Here is a 19,367-nt window from a genome sequence, read left to right as displayed (position 1 = left end):
AGCCTAGGACGACTAATGTGCAGATATATAAAATCATGGATGGGATTCATCTCCCCCTTTTTGTAAAGCAGTATTAACAATTTTCCCTAGTCAAGATGAAAGACAAGTGTCATGAACTGTCAGAAAAATCCAGGAATTGTGTAACCAACTTGAGCTTATATTGTTGTGGCATTAAAAACCATTTTAAATGTTTCATTTTTAAGTGACTATAAACTATACATTTAGGTAAGCCTACTATATACCAGACCCAAAACTTTAAACAAGGTACTTTCACTTTTTTATATCATTTCTAAATACAGACAGTCCAAATTCTTACTGTACCAAACTTTTTTTTTATTATTTCAAACAAAATTCTGTACAAAAACATCATACTAGGCAAAGAAATTCAGTGACTTCAGCAAACAGCACATGACAACTTGTAGAATGCTTTAAGGTTTACATTTTTATTATACAAGTGACAAGTAACTCTCCTCTGGGCTACCTAAAGATAAGAGTTCCTTGTTTGACAAATAAGTGCAGGTAAACATGTATTAACTTTATCTACCAAAGCTCAACAGAATGACCTGGAATCCACCTACATTTACCTATCTGAAAGTGGCTATGAAGAAAGCAGTATTCTCCCTAATATATATTTGTAAATGAACCCCCATTAAAAAATGGAGTTTGTAAACAGTGGATTTTCTGCTTTAAAACATGGTGTGATCACTGCTTCCAGAAGACAGAAAGGCTACTATCAATTTCTGATTCTGTTCCTGATGACAGTATAGTGATCTGCTGCTACAACTGCAGATCTATGAAATGAACTCTAGAGTTGTGGTGGTATACAGTATCATATGTATAACATTAGCTTCTACGGGTTCTAACAAGGTTTGAAACCTGGCAGTTTTGCTCAGAAATAAAGTAAGACAATTCCTATGCCAAAGAGTTTACAGTCTTAATACTGCTTAAGGATTGAGTTCAATGACTAAATTCATCACAGCGCAGCTGAGTCTTAGTAGACCAAATACATCTTCAAAATATTAAGGGCAAAGCTTTCGGGAGTGAAAATTGAAAATTCCATATGAATGCATGAAAATTCCAGTGACAGCACACAAGCTCTGACTTACATACACAAGGATAAACAGATACAAATCTGTGCACAAGAACTGGAGTTTTCATGCATGCATGCAAGCAAAGTACACAAAAATGAACAGTTTCAGAACGTGACCTCTGCAAGAATATGTACAGCAACGGCAGATCACTCAAGAAACACTTAACAGAGCAAGAGCACTTTGCTGCTTTTGGCAAAATATTTCCATTCCACTTACTGAAAAATTTACTAGAAACTATGAACGAACAACTCAGCAAGGAACTCAACTCCTTGAAGGGTCTATCACATCTAAAAAACAATGAGGAGCAGTGAACTGAAATATACTTCTATGTTCATGCTGAATCAGCTGATGAATATTAGTATAAAGGAACTCGACTGAGTGCCTAATAACAGCTCAACTCTTAAAACTTCTCTAAATTGTCCCTAGTCTGATGAGGCCAATTTGACACGAGGGAAATTTGCTGGTATGGAAGTGTTCTGCTTTAAACCATTTTATATCAGCAAAAAAAATTACATACCAGTTAGAGCTGTGTCTAGCAGATAGTATTTACCATGATATAGTTACACTGACAAATCCTTTTCAACTTAAGTCAAGTATTTGCCCTTTCCTTTCTAAACCTGATAAAATTATACAGACTCAAAATCCAACCATGGTCTTAGAATACATTTTATGTGTATTTATATTGAACTTGAAAAAGAGCAGTAATTTCTCAATAGTGGATAGATACAGGCTATACTAAATAAGAAGTAAAGTGACCTCTTTCGCTTTACATATTTGGATGTCAGCCAGCCTGCAATCCTTGAAATTAGAGGGTTCTCAACCTTCCATTTAATACAGGAAAGACAACACATTCTATGAGAGTGATGAACATTCATGTTACCTTCTATTCATACAAATTTGATGAGCTATTGTAAAACTAAGTGACTAAAAACCTGTGCATATATTTTCAAAACACATCCAATATTTGAATTTTATTTTCACTTATATTAACTCTCTATTCCTTTAAATTTCACTTCTCTGCTAACTATTCAATATTTGTTTATTTGATTCTCATTTTGTCTTTACTACTTACTTCTGTGGAAGAGAAAGTTGAGGATTAAAATGCACAGATACACTGTTGTAGATGTAGATGAAGTATCTAAGTAAAAAAGTATTTTAAAAGTCAAAAGGTAAAGGCTAGCATAAAAACTTAGGCTGCACTATATAAAGTCAGTCAGGTTATGACTACAGGTTCATACATTTTAGCAATGTGAAGAAAATGGTTATGTAAATACACACAAGTATTAACATCAAACAGTATTAAATTATGTAAACATACACATCTTCTGTGGCCAATACAAACATCTACTTGTCTCAGGATGCTACTGCAGCATAGCTCGGATTTGTTTTGAAGTAGATTCATCATTCAGGTGTTTTGTAGTGAACCTAAAAATTACAAGTACAAATTAAACCAGCATTTTGTAAAATAAACAGAAAAATGAACACTTCAGTGCCTGTTTTGGAAATGAATACAGTTCTACTACGTATTTAAAGACGCTTACATGTTGTCATTGATCACTGGAGCTTAACTGCTAATGTCCTAAAGCTAATGGCTGTCAGGTCCTCTTTACCTTCAACATATCCTTTTCAACAGATGATTCCCTGTTAGTAGGTGGAGAATTGTGGTTCCTGGCCTCAAGCCAACACTCATAGTAATTTCAGTGCAACAAGTAAGTTAATTTAAATTTAAAAGACAGGTCTGCAGTCAAAAGCATCTGTGATTGAGCAGGAAATTGAGTACAAATCTTATTTCAAGGACAGCACTTGATACTGTTTACCATTTGTCTACTAAATTATCATAATTTTTTGCAGGAATTCTCGCTATCTTTGTTTTCACTTAGAGATCTCAAAAGAAAAAAAAACATGGAAAGACACAGGAATTAGGGTGAAAACTACAAAAGGATTTAGGAAGCTAGGTTGAATTTAGGCAGAAACTAGGAACATAATTTTAAGAGCAGGTTTCTTAAAGGTCCTGTACCCCTGTATCTCCTGATGTACTGTTACATAGAGGGATTTTTTTGGTTTTGTTTTGTTTTGTTTTTTAAACCAGTAGAGTTTGTTCAGTGGTGAGTTACACTTCTGGGAATACCCTGGAAGGACTGAAGAGCTTTAGTGTATTTTTTTTTCATTTAAGCCCAAATATTCTCTGCTGTTTGTGTTCCTAGAGAGACCAATCATCACATAAGCTCAAAACACCTGTAGGATTTAACTCCACATCAACTGTAATTCAACATCATGATCAGCAAAGATGAAGGTGGTTATGACTGCAGTTCTCACTCTATTCAGTAGCTCAATAGCTAGAGAATTCAATACAGCTGTGGTACTACAGTACCAAACCAAAATACCAAACTTGGTACTATGCCTCTCCTCAATTTCAGGAAAATCAGACCATTATGTCTTGCTTCCTAAGACAGTGCCTTAAATGCTTAGCTACAGGGTTGGGATTTAGGTTGCTGTCTTCTTGAAGTTGTACTATTTAGCAGAAATTTAAAATATGGTTTACTAGATCAGAGAGAAATTGAGAAGGGAAGTATCAAGGGTATTTACATGAGAAACAGAAGTTCCACTCTTAGCTTCTGAAAGTGTTCTAACCACTGGGGTATTTTAATAAAAGAAAAATTTCTAGCAGTGCCTTAAAAACTGACACACACTATTCAATCTGTCTAAAAAACACTACAATGCAGGAATAGATGAGTAAGTTAGTTATCTAAGTTTGCAGTTTCTCTCCTGCTCCCTCCTCAGACTTCCACCTAGCCTCCTTTACTGGGTCTGCACAGAGTGCTAGCTATTTGCATCCAGTTTTGAGGACTCCAGCTCTTGATACTGTAGACACCTTAGGCACTTATTTCAAATTCTGAAGTCTGTTTAAGAAAAAGTGTCTAACAATTAGCTGTTGAGCATCACATTAGTTTTTAATATAGCTCTAGATGATTTGTTGGAAGTGACTTAAGAAGTCTACAGGAGAGTCAACAGTGAAATATGTGTCATCTAACTTTTCTATAACTAAAGTTATCTAATTTAAATTCAGCGTTTTGGTGCTATCTGTAACCAATAAAGACAGAAAAGTAATTCAAATTACCTTAGAAAGAAATAAAAAATTAGAAAATTAGAAATCACTCTGCAAAGATGCCAGTTTCTTCTCTCTGAGTATAATGGGAGCCTAGAAAACTACTTTAGACCTAATGTTTACCTTTTAATTGGTGAAATTTTTAGGGTTAAACACACCTTTAAGTATCTCTGAATGGGGGCATTAAGACTTTCAATATTCATACTCATCGCCTATCAAAGTGAAATGGAACTGAAAGGTATTAATTTTACTTAAGAAAACCCCAGGTAAAACACCTGAAAGTACATTTTCTAAAAATAAAACAAGCTTCTTAAGTGAGAAGTTTTAAATACGAAGAGGTTGGGAGAGAAAAAAAAGGAATTTCTTGATGCTGAATCAAACGATTATCCCATACATACCTGAGAGCATTCAGAAGTCCTTCCACAGTGTCGGGTGGTTGTTCCTTTAAAACTTTTATGCAACCCTTCATCTGGGAACAGAAGGATGCCACTATTGAACAATGATATATAAATTGCACTAGCTGAAAACAGGGAAAAATTTCACTAATGATAGGCAGCTTACTTTCTTACCAAGTGTTAATGCTGTTTTTTGAGACACAAGAAAAGCATTGTAAGTTATTAAAAGCTATTTTAAGTCTATTAAAAGTCTAACTTTAATAAAAACAATGTCTACTTTAATAAGTGTATATACTTTAATATCTATATATTTATACTTTAATATCTATATATTTAACCTTGCACATGATTTCTCCAATTTTAACATAAAAAATGTTGATATAAGCTAAAAATGATGAGACTTGTAAAGAGTTCCGTGTCATTGCTTCTAGCATCTGTCAGAAGAGATGCTTCGAGTCTGACCTTCAGTTTTGTGCTTGCACACAGGAAAGTAATTTTCATTATTCAGTTTGTAGTTGTAAATCTAACTGGTGATAACTTATGATTTTTTTCATAACTAATAGCTACAAACTTAATCTGAGAAGTCCACGATGTTTGATTTTAAACACCACAGTGAAAGAATATCTGTCTTGGAGACTATAAAAACCAGACTGAAAACACTGTCCAAATTTACAAAAGAGGAAATGAAGCACAGAAAGCAGAGGTTGAACTCATCTGACCAAATAGACTGATTTTCTATATAGTCAATAAAGAGAAACAGGAAATTTCTCCAGCCTATTCAGAATATACTTTCAGATGTGGTGAATCATACTGCAGAAGTGCCTATTTCTTCCCATTGCTATGAAGACATCTAATAGTTATTCAGAACTTAGCCTAGATGAACTCTACCTGTCATGTTTAATAAGATGGAAATGAGACAAAGTCAAGATCTGAATCTTCTAATTATACAAGTCACATTACAGTGCTAAATCTAGTATTTTCTTTGTAGCTAAACAGCAACTCTGCCTTATTATGGAACACTTAACTGGAGTCCATGTATTTGCCAATCAAAATTATTTGGAAAATGTAACACTCAGCCTTCTGCTCAATGACCAACCTAACAACCACAGGTCAGTTGGCTCATTTCTACCTGTAAGATAAAGCTAGCTATGCAAATAGCAGATCAGATGAAATTCTCAGGGTAGCAGCACATATTGTTAGATAACAAAGTTACTTCTCCTGACTCAGAGACACTCGAGACTATGTTCACTTGGTTCGGCTTAGATGCCCCATCAGATCAGACCTAAACTCAAAGGGGAATAAAAATTCAAATAATTAATTTCTGTTTTTGTTAGAATCCTTAAATCAGTCAAGGGAGAGAATCAGTTAGGACATCTAAGCTAGGTGCCTGTAATTAACAGCTTGAAATACAGCCTCTAGCCATGAAAAAATAGGGGAATGGTAATTTGCTCCATTGTCCCTAAACTTCTCTTGAAACGGCTCCCAAGAACTGACTGGTCTTCAGGAAAGAGTCTTTTTCATATTAAAACCAACCCACCATCTGAAATATTGTAAGAGGTTTTTTGTTACAGAAGGGTCTCTAAACTAATTAAGCAATTTAAGATTTGGGATTGTTTACTCACTTCTAAAAACTGAACTGTACATTTCATACCTCCTAGCAGAAGTGCTTCCTTTCCACTTTACATCTATCCTGTAGGATTACAGGGCTTTATGATAAATGTGAAAAGCAAAGCACAAACACTGTACTTTTGGTCCTAGCAAAAATGTTGCTAATATAGGAACACAGCCCTCTAGACAGGAGACTGAACTAGAAGTCAGGAAGTCTACATTCAATTTCCAGGCTTTATCTCCTGCATGACCTTAAGCAAATCAATTCACCTTTTTGTGGCATAGCTTTCCTTCTGAAAAACAGTCAAACAAGAGATTCAGTAAAATACTGATATCTGCAAATGAAAAATGCTAAAGATGACTCAAAAAATTAATAAAATATATATATTTATATATGCACTGAAGTAGGTTATCTTGTAAAGGGAAAAGCTATTAACATCTTTTTTCATGAATTACAATTTATTTCTGCTGGGAGACATGTTTCAGGAGATTCAGACTTGTAAAAGCATAAAAATGTAGCACAGATAGAGTACTTCTCTGTGTGTGCCTGTAATACGTCAGATGAAAAAATATAACGTTGATTTCCCTGTGTTTGGTCATGCCAAAACTAAAACTAAAGGCTCACTATCAACATGACAATAATAACATTTAGGTTCTGCTACTTTAGATCTCAGCCAAAGCAGAGAAATGTAAAATGTCTGCTTATTTACAACAGAATTACTGCCAAAAGTGAGCATTTCAGAATAAATTACATGATTAATAAAAATGATGACAGCAGAACTTATTCCAGAGTAGGTGTAATACAAAGTTATTTCAGTGTAACTGTACAGTTGGCAGGACAGCAGAGTTAACAAAGACAAATGAGTATCTGTGTAAGGAAGAAAATATAAAGAAAACAACACAATCTTAATTTTAATTTCAAACAAGCTAATATATGAAAATATGCAGGTGAAGATGAATTTAAATTTTGCCATTCAAAAGCTATTAAAATGATTTGTACAAAAATCTTAAGTTTGTGCTGAAAAAATCTAGATTAGTGTTCTCAAACTTATAGAGTATTAAAATGTCACTCTTACATCAATCTTTGATGTCTTTGAGAAAGCTCCTACAGGGTGAACGTGATCATAGAGAATAATAACTCCCACCATTACTCGCATGCAGAACATAAGAGTCTCTTCACTGGTGAATCTACTCCTGTACTCTCTGGAAAACAGAACAAAAGAAAATAAACAAAAAGTCTTGACTTTTTAACTGGACCATTTTGCAAACTAGATTATGAATGTATGAACTCTAAATATTGTATTTTAACGTTGAAAAAGAATCTTAGTAATATTTCAAAGAAATCATATGCCAGTGGGATCTCTGAACTGCAAAAATCCTTGCCAATTTAGAAAGGAAGTTAGAAAACAGAGATACGTAACCCCCTTGTAACACTCTTTCAAAGTTCAGATTCTCACATCTGTGAAGTCAATCTTGTACATTATACCAAAGGCTTCCATAGGTCATGAAATATAATGGAGATTGAGTATATTTCTGTTTACTCTTAGAAATGTAACATACTAGGACCTCAAAGGAAAGCTACTCTTTTTGTTTAAATTCCCACTTTGAAGCAGTTAATATTTAGGTGGGTTCTAATTTCAGCAGCTAGTAAGCTCAGGGCTTCACCTAGGTGGACTGCCTCTACATGCATCTCTCACTCTCTCCCCTAAATATAAAGACAACTTCAACAACTCATGTTCCTTAAGAATCTAAAACATGGAGGCCAGTCACACGAGACTAGATTGAACTCCTGCCAAAGGGTTTTTCCTTTATTTTTTCAATGGCAAAATAAGCATACTGATGGCACAGTTAAAACAGTTCTTATCCGCTCTAATCCCTGAACTCATTAGGAAATGAAAATTGAACTACAGTACAGAAGAAGCCTAAAAACCAGAAAGTATTCACTGTTTTCCTAAAAGTATTATTGTGTAGATCATATATTACTAAGTGATATATACATTTATCTACTGTCATTCATTGGTTTTCAATATAAAACTTTTTTTTTTTTTTTACTTAAACATTTCAATAAAACATTAGAAGCAGTACTATGCTACATCCCAGTTTATTAGGACTTCATTTTTCTTCTTCTGTTTAAATAGCACAGTATCATAATATGACCAGAATAAAAGGCTATGGACATCTAGATCTGAAAATGTCTGATCATCACACAATTAAAACTAGGTATCAAACAATATAGTCAACGCATTTATCTTCTGTTGGATGAATCACAACTTTCTATTTCTCTAATCATACAACAAACTTACACAACCAGGTTAGACTTCAGTGACTACTTCTAAGACATCCCTGGACTGTGAGATGACTCCCATCTACGCACACCTCTCCAGAATTTTCATAAAACAAAAGCAACAACCTAACCAGTAAGCCTTCCTTAACAAAATTCAATGCTGATTCATAAAAAGTATCAAAGGTGGTTAAAATAGAAGACCAGGTTTTCTAATACCAGATCATTCTTTGTATACAAATGTGATAACAACTTAAGGCTAATATACTGGAATTCATTTGGAAAAACTGATCATCCTAGGTAGTTACTTAAAATACAAAGTAAATTCTCTCATACAAGAAAAATAAGATTTTATGCAAAACTTACGGTGTTTCCAACATGACTTTACATACGCTAGCCATAGTACTTAGACAGTCCGTTGTATTCTCGATTGGTAAAGTTTTGTTCTAGAAGGGTTAAAAAACAGCCACTGTTCAGTAAATCATCTTGCAAAACTAAAATTCAGAATGTATTGTACTTTTTCTCTCCCATTACCTACTTCTGACACAAAATATGTAGTTGCATTACTGAGTGTTTTCAGCATTGGTGTGGCTTCTGCATAAAACAGGGACATCCTATTGGCCATTTCGTTGTTTACTTCATTCTCAATGTCTAGCTGATGAAAACATAAGGAAAAAAACAGTTAGTAAAACTCTTAAAATTTCCAGCAGCAAGAAAATATGTAGTATATGTTCATGTCAGCAAGCAGATTGTTGCATGAATAGTTCCAGTCTAATCACTTGATCTGGACTCCTGATTAACTCTCTGTGAAGGAGAGAACACGACAGCTAGTGAATGAAAAGAAAAAAACATTACCACAACTAGCATAAATGCACACTGGTAAATACCTCTGCGTGAACAGCATATTGAAGCTGTATTTACTTACATGCATATTGTTTATTCTGTTGCGACTTATTGTCCGCCTATAATAACTGAAGTCATTCTGAATTGCTGGGTTTCTCATCTTAAAGGAAGATGGGAAATAATCAGTTTAAGGTATTCAAAATATATGGAAAAAAATCAGCACATATTAAAAGATTTTAACAACCTTAAGTTCATCAAAACGAAGAGTAAAATGTAAGATTTCTGCAAATTCTTTAGCTAGAGCCTGTTCCCGTTCCAGGTGTTGAGTTGGAGTATAAGGTGGGCATGTCAAGGACTCCAATAAGCTCTGCAGGGCTTTCTCTGAATAAGAGAAGCAAAAAATGTATTCAGTCCACATTATGACAACTTTTTAAGTAAGTTTATAAATATACTTTGTCAGAAGGGAAGGAACCTTTGAATATGCAGAGGCCTGACAGGAATGCTTTTTCTTACTATTCTAAAGCAAGAAACATTTGTCACACATCTGCCTCTTCAGTCTCTCTGCCATTTTCTTTCTATTTTGTACACTGAGCTCTTTTCTCTTTCCTTCCCTTTCTTATCATTTTGGACATCCTTTATCTGGGTTTCCTATCAAAAATTCTAGAAAAGACATTTTCCCTGCATCCAAACGTTCTACCCCCTCTCCTTCATCTTCCTCTATTGGCCATCAGCTCAGTGTAGAGGTGGTTCTGGCACGTTACTAAAATTGTACTCTTAGCCACTGACAGCAGTGTGGTCCAGCTCCTGCAGCTATAATTACTAGCATTACTCAAAAAGTGATAGATGTAGTAAACAGGATGTCATTGCAGAAGAATTGCCTTCTATGAGAGCTGTCCTATTTTATAAGTTTTTGCACACTGGTTCTCTTCCAGATTCCTAATTCAAGGTGTAATTAAATGATCTGGAAGAGGCACAGGGTGGTGGTGGCGGCAGCAGATGTGGGAATGGCAAAGCTAGCTTACAGTATGCCCAACCTTGGATTTTCACCCTGCAATACAGTTTTTTGACACTTCCCTCCCTCCATTATCCCTACAAAAAAGGTCTCAAAATATTTTCAGTTTTCATTCTTTTTAAAACTCTAATATCTTCAAGAATCCAATTATTTAAAAAAAAAAATAAACTGCATTAGTACAATAAAGAGCAGTGAAGTGCAGAACCATGATGCACCAGAAAAAGTTTACATAGTTAGTGACACACTCTGTTTGTATTCTGTAGTACAGATAGTACAGATTTAAGTGAGGAGGTGACACGTTATGATAATTTTGAAATTAAAGATTAAAAATATGCTCTGATAAATTTAAACTGCAGGTAAATGTCTGTTCATAAAGAGTAACTTTTTTTAAAAGTTAATGGTAAAAGAAACTTCATATATCTGTATATATAAAGTAATTTAATAGAACAGATACACTATAACAGGGCTCACCTAATCTGAGTGAAAATTCATAAAAGCGCTTCAGCCTTACAACCAGAGGACATACTGAATTCCATGCTTTTTCTTGCAGCTGGATATCATTGGGGTTTTGTATTGCCTGAAATGAAAATGTCACTGTGAAAAACTATGACCGATGAATGACAAGCAAAAGGTGGTTCAGAAGTTTTCTAGTGTATTACTTTGGAAAGTAAGTATTGCAAAGCCATGAACAAATGACACGGCATAGGAACAGAAAATTAGTAAGTCCAAAAATACCATTATTTTCCACCTTCCCTCTCCCCCTTTAACATAGGGATTTAATATTCTTTGTTCAAGTGCTGACATACAGGAATGTTTTAACACATTCTTCGGGGAAAAAGTATGGCAAAAACATCAGAGAAAACCTTTTGTATGACTACTGGCTGCAGAAAGCTTTTCTTAAAGGTTCTCATGCTTTTGAAATCTGCAACATGTTCTTAAGTAACCATCAGCTCGCACTAACAGTAATTGTGAGGCAGATGCAAGAAAAGATTTGGTTGGTTTAATCAAATCGTAAGTTACAGTGCCAGTTTCATTGAATAAGGCACCTGCAAAGTTCAAATAATACTGTAATTTACTGTAATTATTTCATTTACACAGTAAGAGCAGTTAACTTTTACTTCATAGTGCATTCCCGACATCTGAATATTATTTCTTCCATATACTCAATTTTGACTTTTACCGTAAGATATATGAAATAACGTATATGAAACTCCGTTTCTCAAAGAGCAAAATAATTACTAATTCTTAGTAGTAAACCCAAGAAGAAGTTCAGTAGCCATCATTTAAGGATTTGATATTATGGCTTTACATTCAACGTTACATACTCTGCAACGTTTTCCAAATACAATTTTAATGAACGTTTTCATATAGTTTCATAGGATGTATATCAATACAAAAAAGAAACAAGGAATACATCGAATTATGCTTGATTTTGCTTCCAAAGAACTGTCATTAACTTTAAGCAACATACATCTCTAATTTCTTGTCCAGCTCCTTTGTAAGCCTGAAGGTCTGCAAGCATACTTTCTGAGTCCTGTAAAACTGCACTGATCTGATTCCATACTTCCCTTTCTCCATCTGTGGGCTGTGCATCTAAGAAACATAAAAGCAAAAGGCACAAAGTCAAAGGTACCTGCAATAAAAATGGCAACATAACTGAATTCTACTTGACATTATATCCAAATTGACTGTTTGTAACTCCATTCTGATTCTATTTTTATAATTTTACCACACTGCAATTCTGCATCAGAAAGTAAAAACTTACTTTCTAAGTAAAAATAAAACTTTTACTTTCTAAAGTAAAAACAAAGTTTGTACTTTCTAGTCGGGGGGGGGAAGCATCTCCGTTCTACAACAGTTTTTTCTATCAAATTTTACAAGCTCTTGCTCAGAATAGCTCTTCTAAAAACAAGCATTTAAAAGTGAAGCAGAATCACAATGTTATTAGAAAACAGGATAATGCATCAATCCTTTAATAAAAATGTCCCTCTGTTTTGTCAGCTCTGCAACTTGATCACAAAGGGTTGTTCTGATTTCTTGCAGCTTGAGGATAAAAATCAGACCTTTCAATGGATGAAGCAGAGGATTATCATGTGTTATCATGCCCCTTTAGTTTTCCTCCAGTTGACACAACTTCCCTAACCAAGCAAATATATCTTGATCTTAAAAAAAAGAGAAAAAAAGGAGGTGAATCTTATGACAGCTGTAAGGAATTAAAAATACTGTGGTATCTTCAGTTCGAAACTCACTGATTAGAAAGAACTACTACATACAGCTCTACTTTATTAAACAAGAAATATTAAAAAAAACCTTTTTCTATGTAGCCTTTTTTCCTTAAAGTAAGGAGACCCAGTCCTCTGGCTGCATACCAGCATGGGATCCATTTATCGCCCACTTCCCCCTTTCAGAACCAAACACAACGGTGCAACTTGCAATGTATGGTAAACAACAGAGGTTCTCAAAGCCTTTCTCAATGACTTTTCAGGTTGGGATAAGGATTTTTGTCCCAGTTAAAATTTAAGATCAAGATCTGTTAAAAATCCTCAAGTGTGCCTTGAATACCATTTCAGGAAATTATCCTTTTTGCTTAGGCACTATTGGATACCTATACTAAGACTCACTGTTTAATTTGTTTAAATGCATCGAGTTATCTATGTACCTTGCACTAACTGAACAGGAATGGCTGAGATTTATCTGTCTGTAGCTCTGAAGCATCTAATGCTTAAGAACTTTTCTATACTTGTGTTTCATTATGAGTCCCATGAAAGTGAGCAAGTGAAACAATTCTGATTTTACATTTTGGAAGTTTGATTTTACTCTGGAAGTTTGCCCTAATATCTTGTTAAAATAGAGAATGGATGAAAGTAATAATTAGCTGGGCTTACTCAACTGGGTTTTATACCCACAATAACTTCAAGTGGCTTAAAAATTCCACTGTCCTCCAAAAAGCTTAGCTTGTCTCCTTCCTAACACCATACAGACTACTCTGCATCCTTCAGAGAAAAACTGAGATTGGAAGCCCATGCCCTTCTTGGCTTAGCTCACTCCCTGATATCAGGGATGACAGCTCTTAGAAACACCTCAGAGGGAAAGCAGAGCCGAAGAGAAAACTTCTTCAAACAGCAAAATCACAACTCTGAGACACAGTTCACTATGAGAAGTTCACAGTTTTACTGACTGGTTCCTTTCCCAAGCTGCAAGAAATCTCAGGTATCTCAGGTCACTGACCCATTACCATGTACCTTCTGATAAAAACGGAAACAAAACAGTAAACATTTCTGAGCTTAATGATGAAAGCAGTAATCTTACTAAAAAGTTACACACCACAGAACGATAGAGAAGGGGGCAGGTAGGATTTACCTGTGTATCAGTATCTACATTTTAACAGTTAAATACAAGTTAATTAAAAGAACATTTTCAGTAAATATTAAGACATAAAAGACAATAAGTAATCTATTAGTACAAGTTAAGAATGTAAATTTGCATATTCATATCACCTGAAGCATGGATTGGTTAACAAAGTACTTTCATGTTACTTCTTACAGTTTATTTGCCTTAAAAAATATTAACCCCTATAGAGATTTAAATACTACAGACTGTTCAGCACTCTTAGATTAAGCATGGTCTTTAGTAAAACCGTCTATAATTATTCTTTTTCAGATTTTCCCAATTAATTTTTTTAAACTTGACAGAAGGATGAATATTTGAAACCAATTGAGCTTTCTATAGTATCTCAGCACCTGGGGAAGCAGGAGTAGGAGCAGGGTGGGTGGATGGAAGAGTGAAAGGAAAGGGAGAGGAAGAGGACCGCAAAGGCTACAAAGCAACAGGCTTAGCTTGCACTTGCAGAAGCAGTTTATATTTATGCTGAAAGTGCTTAGCTTAAAAATAAAGGTAGAGAGGATGATTCAGGCTTTTTTTTTTAACATGCATCTCACTTTTAAAATATGTTATGCAAACAGATGCTCAGATGAGATTATGACTGTTTCAAAAGGGATTTTACACAAAGATCTCACCAAAAAATGGCCAACTAAAATACCTGTAATAGATCACTTTGGAAAAGATTTCACCTTGTTGTGAAGAATAATAATACTAGTAATAATAATAATAATAATTAAAAGGGAAACAGAATTCTTTATGACTGAATTTTTAGCCTTTTATATTGTCTTCTATTCTAGCAAAGCCAAAGCTCATTTCTCTGATTTGAGTAACAAATGTTATTCCTGAATCAAAATTTAATAATATGGAATCACTGCTTCCTAGTGATTATCTCTTTTCACCCTAATGGACAGAGAACCAACATCTGCTTAAGTAATTTTAGCACATTTATAAGTAAAACTAGAAGCACTAATAGTTACCCGCATTGAATGCAGGTACCCTCAACAATAAGTTACCATAATCACTAAACTACTGCATTTAAAGTCTGGTAGTCTTTACAGTACCCATGATTATCTTTCAGAGTATATTCAATTTAATAAGATAGACTAGTAAACACTTCCACCTCCAAAAGCCTTTGTCTGTGCTTTTCCACTGTGAACCTTAGAACTGACAACTACAATTCTCTATCAAATCATTTCAAGAGTCAGACCAGGTATGACTCTTCCATACACAGCTTCTACCAGCAAATTCTACTTTAAAAAGCAACAATTATAGCTCTGGAGAGAAGAGTAATTCCATTGGCTCCATCAGAAATAATCAGGATATGGTAACTCCTCTAATCCCTGAAGAAGCAGTCTCCATCTTTACACATGGTCTATTCCACGCTTTAGATGCGGCTTGAGGTTTCATAAGAAAAAGGGGAAAGCTAGACCAACCATTACCAGTTTGTGGATGCATTAAATATTTCAACTGCATGGTAGGGTGGGAGGGTAGAATCACTATCCTCTTCTTTTTTAGGAAAATGCCTGGCCTTAGGTTCAAAAAACCCAAACCATCCAAGGTATCTACATCATTCTTCAACTTCACATTAGAAAAAACAGAAACTACTATATAGACATAGGAAGACATTAGTACTCCTAAGACAAGATTACACATAAGAGAATGGATATGAAGCCTTTACTGATACAAAGTCAAACATAACTAACTCTTCAGATACTGTTTCTGTGAAGAGATACAGGAGAGCAGTAAAAGAAGTGCTTCCAATCCATATACCCTTTCTGAATCTCAAAGGCAGACCAAAAGCACAGATTTCTATTCCACCTTGAGCCAAACTGATCGCAAGTTAAGAGGATTCCTACAGATGATGGTTAGTCTTTGCATTTCTTTAAATGAGGTATCATATCTGTCTAAACCATCACAGTCAGCTGGCTTTGACAGCCCAGCAACAGAATAGTAAGTAAAACAAGATGTCTTATAGGCTCTGCTTCCAGCCTTTCTTGTCCTATCCACTGCTGAATATGGCTACTAAAGCTCACCAGCCAGCAAAAGCAAGTTAGGGAGCGGTGTACGTATTTTACTGTATTATGCTGAAGTCCTGTTTCAGGTTTGTCACAATGACATTGACTTTTCTCCTTCCAATCTGGGACACAATTAGACAAAAAGCTAGTTTATGTCCTTAAAAGAGACAAGTTGCAAAGCATTACTTGCTATAGTGAATACTGCATTTCACAGGATATGAAAACCTGCTGTATTCCATATATTAAAAAGAATGGTATTATCTTGAAATAGTATGCTATCCATGGTTTAAGTCAAAGCTCCATTATACACTGCATTTTAAATTTCATCCTTTCTAAACTAACCAAAACAAAATTAAGCTCCCTAAATCATTAGTACTTGCTATGGGCATGATGCAATGCCAGGGAAATTAGTGTCATACTTCCTTTCATTTGCTCCTCCCTCCAGCTCTGCCAGACTCAGTGGATGGATGGCTTCAAGAGAAGACACGGATGTGATCTCTCTCAAACGGAACCGCAACTTCTTGCTTAGGGCACTCTTAGCAGGACAGGAGATTTGACTTTAATCTCCCTCAGGCTGGATACAGATTAGATCAAATCTTTCCCCTCTGGTGCAAAGGTATTAAATAATACCCTATCATGCAAAAACTGGGCAGTGGCTCTGTTGCCAGACATCTTCCAAGAACAGATGCATTCAGTCATACACGAACAATTCTCACCAAAAACTTCACAAATCCTCCCATGAGGGTGGGGGGCAATCCTGAAAAATAAGTGGCCTTGATTCTTGGTGGAGGGAGCAGGCAGATTAAATTGGGATCAGATAACAAGCCCATCCAGTTAACATTTAGGAAGAAGGGGAACCTGCTCAGGCTACCTACTTAGCTCTCTAAGTTCAGAAAGTTTAGGCTCATAAAAGTTCTTTTTATTTGGGGAGAGGATGGGACTGAAGATGCCACTTAAAGACATTTTCTGTTTTCTTCCCAGTAACTTACAATAAGCCTTCCAAAGCATGTTATAAAACTTGAATCTTTTAAGTTCAAAATAAGCTGTCGTTACCACAAACTTCCCATTATTTCCAAAAATACCAATTCAAATATTTACTTTGCATTCCCCTTGAAAAGGCCCTCCATGGGCAGCAGTAATTTGACAATAGATTTTTTTTTTGCAAAAAATGACATAAGCTGCTATGGAAAGAGCCTCAAGTACTCAGAATTCATTCACTAATTTAAACAAGGTCAAGATCTAAAGAACAAAACAGGTTTTGAATTGACAAAGCCATTTCAAAAGACTTCCCCTTATGGACTAATGAAAGTCTTCATCAGAAAGACTTCATTCTGTCATGTGCTCTTCCAGCAAACTTAGCTTTCAACTCAAAAGTGAGAAGGAATTAAGGAACTGGTGTATAATCAGTTCAAAATTGTATTTTGAATAAGAATACCCACAACAAGAAGATACAAGTGTGAAAGAACAATCCAGTTCACCTTCCAGAAATGAAGAGATTCTTATTCTCCATGTAAACTATTTCACCACACCTTAAAAAAAGACAAAAAAACTCCAGTAATTTGGCTGAATGTATCTAGTTTGCCCCAAAGAAAGAGCTTTTTCATCTGCACAGGAGAAAACTCTTCACCATACCACGCATTGGAGAGACAATTACCATCTGCCTCTGGCACTGCTGTTCGCTTTCAAGGCTGGACTGAATGAAGCTTCAAAATGCTGAATTATTCAATGAGCATTTACAAGAAGCCTCTACATTAACAGATAAAATTTAGCTTTAAATACCTTCTGTTTGCACAGATCCACAGTAGCTGCCTTACTCTAAAATGATTACTGAAGAACATACAGAACTGCGGATATACAACATTAACTGAAATTAATACTGGATTTGACCATTTAAGTATGACCATGACCATTATGAAACTTGGTTCCCAATTTGGATTTTAAAATAACGGCAGTAAAAGGTGTCATAAAAAATGCAACAAATCACCTAAGCATCTGCAGGAAGGGGAAAAAAGAGAGAAGATTTTAAACAAATCTTTCTGTATCTCAAAATTTTCTAAGGAAAAATTAAAACAGTTCAGTATTTTAATAACATTTGGGATGTGAAATTTAGAAACAAACTTTTTTTTTTATGATTCTTTCCCATTTTCAAACACAGTACAAGTCAGAATTTGAAAAAAAACACCTTTGAGCTAGATGAAAAGGCTTTTTCCTATGTGTTCCTGTTTCTATTGGGCCATTTTTCAAGAACTCAAGAATTATCCAAAAGAAATGCCCTGGAGGGGCTAAGGCTAAATATGAAAAGAACAGGCTGGTGAAAAATATGAGAGCAAAAGGAGTGTGCAACTGATGAAAAGAAACTTGAAAAAGTCTATTTAAAAAATCCAATACAATGGAATTTTTCAGAAGATCCAATACAAGATGTTCTGCTAATAGTTTTCATCAAGATACAGAATTCTGTTCTGGAGAATCATAATTCACAGGAAAATAAATTTAAAGAGATGTTGCACAGGACAACTCATCCCTACAATACATTGCCTAAAAATATGTACTATTATTATTAAGGGTAATGGTGAGAGGGGAATAATCCCACTATGCTGACCTTACGGTGCAGTTTCATGACCGACCTAAGACATCCAAGTCTGCTGAGTTGCTTGTCCTTCCATCCTGCATTTTTATCCCCATTCACATGCCAGTCCTAGGGCTTTTCCAGACATGCAGTCATCTGGATCACACTCAGATCTGGCTTAAAGATTGTTATGTGGGGAAAAGAGGTAAACTAGTGGGGATTTTTAGGTGGTTTGGGTTTTTGTTTTGTTTTCTTTTGGGGGGGATTGGGAGAGGGAGAATTCTTAGCCAGAGCATTTTCCCGCATAGCAATCATCCACGATTGGTGCAATCACGTGTTTGTACATGTTAATCCTAGCATAACGATATGAGACTATGCAACAAAGCGTCACCTATGGGATCACCCATTTTGAGCAGCACAGATTTAATTTGCTTAAGGCGACTGTGACATGAATTTAACCTCTTAACATTCTTCACCCACTTTCTTTATATACTTTCTTTATATACTACTTTTGGCCAGCATCAGCACACAAAGCCTCTGATTTTTGAGATAAGAGGAGAGACTGTATCTGTTCTACTTCTGTTCACTAGGAAAAAGGCTGTTTGGTTTTCCTTTCTTTTGGTGGGGAGTATTTGTATGGCACATTGCATGCATAGCAGGAAGAAACACGTTATGTCACATGCTGTCTTTTCAGCTACAATAAACTCCAAATGAAGAGCAGCACAAAACATCAGGGCAGGAGTACTCAAAAACTCTAACTATTTCAGAAGTAGTGCTGACAGATATAGTTTGAGATTTGAGTGTACTGCTAATGAAAAAAGCACAAAAACTAAAAAGCAATATCCTGATGCAAATAATGAAATAAATTAAACATATAATGTCAAAACACCTCTCATTTGAAAAGGAATATTTTCCAGAATGCTTCCTGCATAATGTTCAATATTAATTGTTGCAGTGAAACTGAGCAGAAGCCTTCCTTGGATACTTACATGAGCACAGCAACATATTCAAGAAAGATACTGAACAGCAATTACTTTGCTAAAATTTGAAACTATAGCTTTGCCTATTT

The 19,367-nt window shown here is 35.2% G+C and overlaps 1 protein-coding gene across 6 annotated transcripts in view; it reads right to left on the bottom strand.

Moving 5' to 3' along the window:
* Positions 1–309: 309 nt before the first annotated feature.
* The window catches only part of CYRIA (CYFIP related Rac1 interactor A), a 60,230-nt gene continuing 41,172 nt past the window's right edge, over positions 310–19,367 (bottom strand). For 5 of the 6 annotated variants that reach the window (XM_064508442.1, XM_064508443.1, XM_064508444.1 and 2 more), the window contains 9 exons: positions 11,808–11,929; positions 10,808–10,913; positions 9,569–9,705; positions 9,407–9,484; positions 9,020–9,136; positions 8,848–8,927; positions 7,277–7,403; positions 4,596–4,666; positions 310–2,516 (listed from right to left, as the gene is read on the bottom strand). In XM_064508442.1, the coding sequence (XP_064364512.1) occupies positions 2,453–2,516; positions 4,596–4,666; positions 7,277–7,403; positions 8,848–8,927; positions 9,020–9,136; positions 9,407–9,484; positions 9,569–9,705; positions 10,808–10,913; positions 11,808–11,929 (902 nt within the window). In that variant the 3' untranslated portion in view covers positions 310–2,452. Of the gene's footprint in view, positions 2,517–4,595; positions 4,687–7,276; positions 7,404–8,847; positions 8,928–9,019; positions 9,137–9,406; positions 9,485–9,568; positions 9,706–10,807; positions 10,914–11,807; positions 11,930–19,367 lie in introns of all 6 variants that reach the window. The other variant, XR_010388179.1, reaches the window with a different exon arrangement.

This window comes from Dromaius novaehollandiae, chromosome 3 (genome assembly GCF_036370855.1).
Source record: "Dromaius novaehollandiae isolate bDroNov1 chromosome 3, bDroNov1.hap1, whole genome shotgun sequence".
NCBI classification, from domain to species: domain Eukaryota; kingdom Metazoa; phylum Chordata; class Aves; order Casuariiformes; family Dromaiidae; genus Dromaius; species Dromaius novaehollandiae.
The sequence above is the reverse complement of the archived record's forward strand: the minus strand, read 5'-3'. Positions and strand labels throughout refer to the sequence as shown.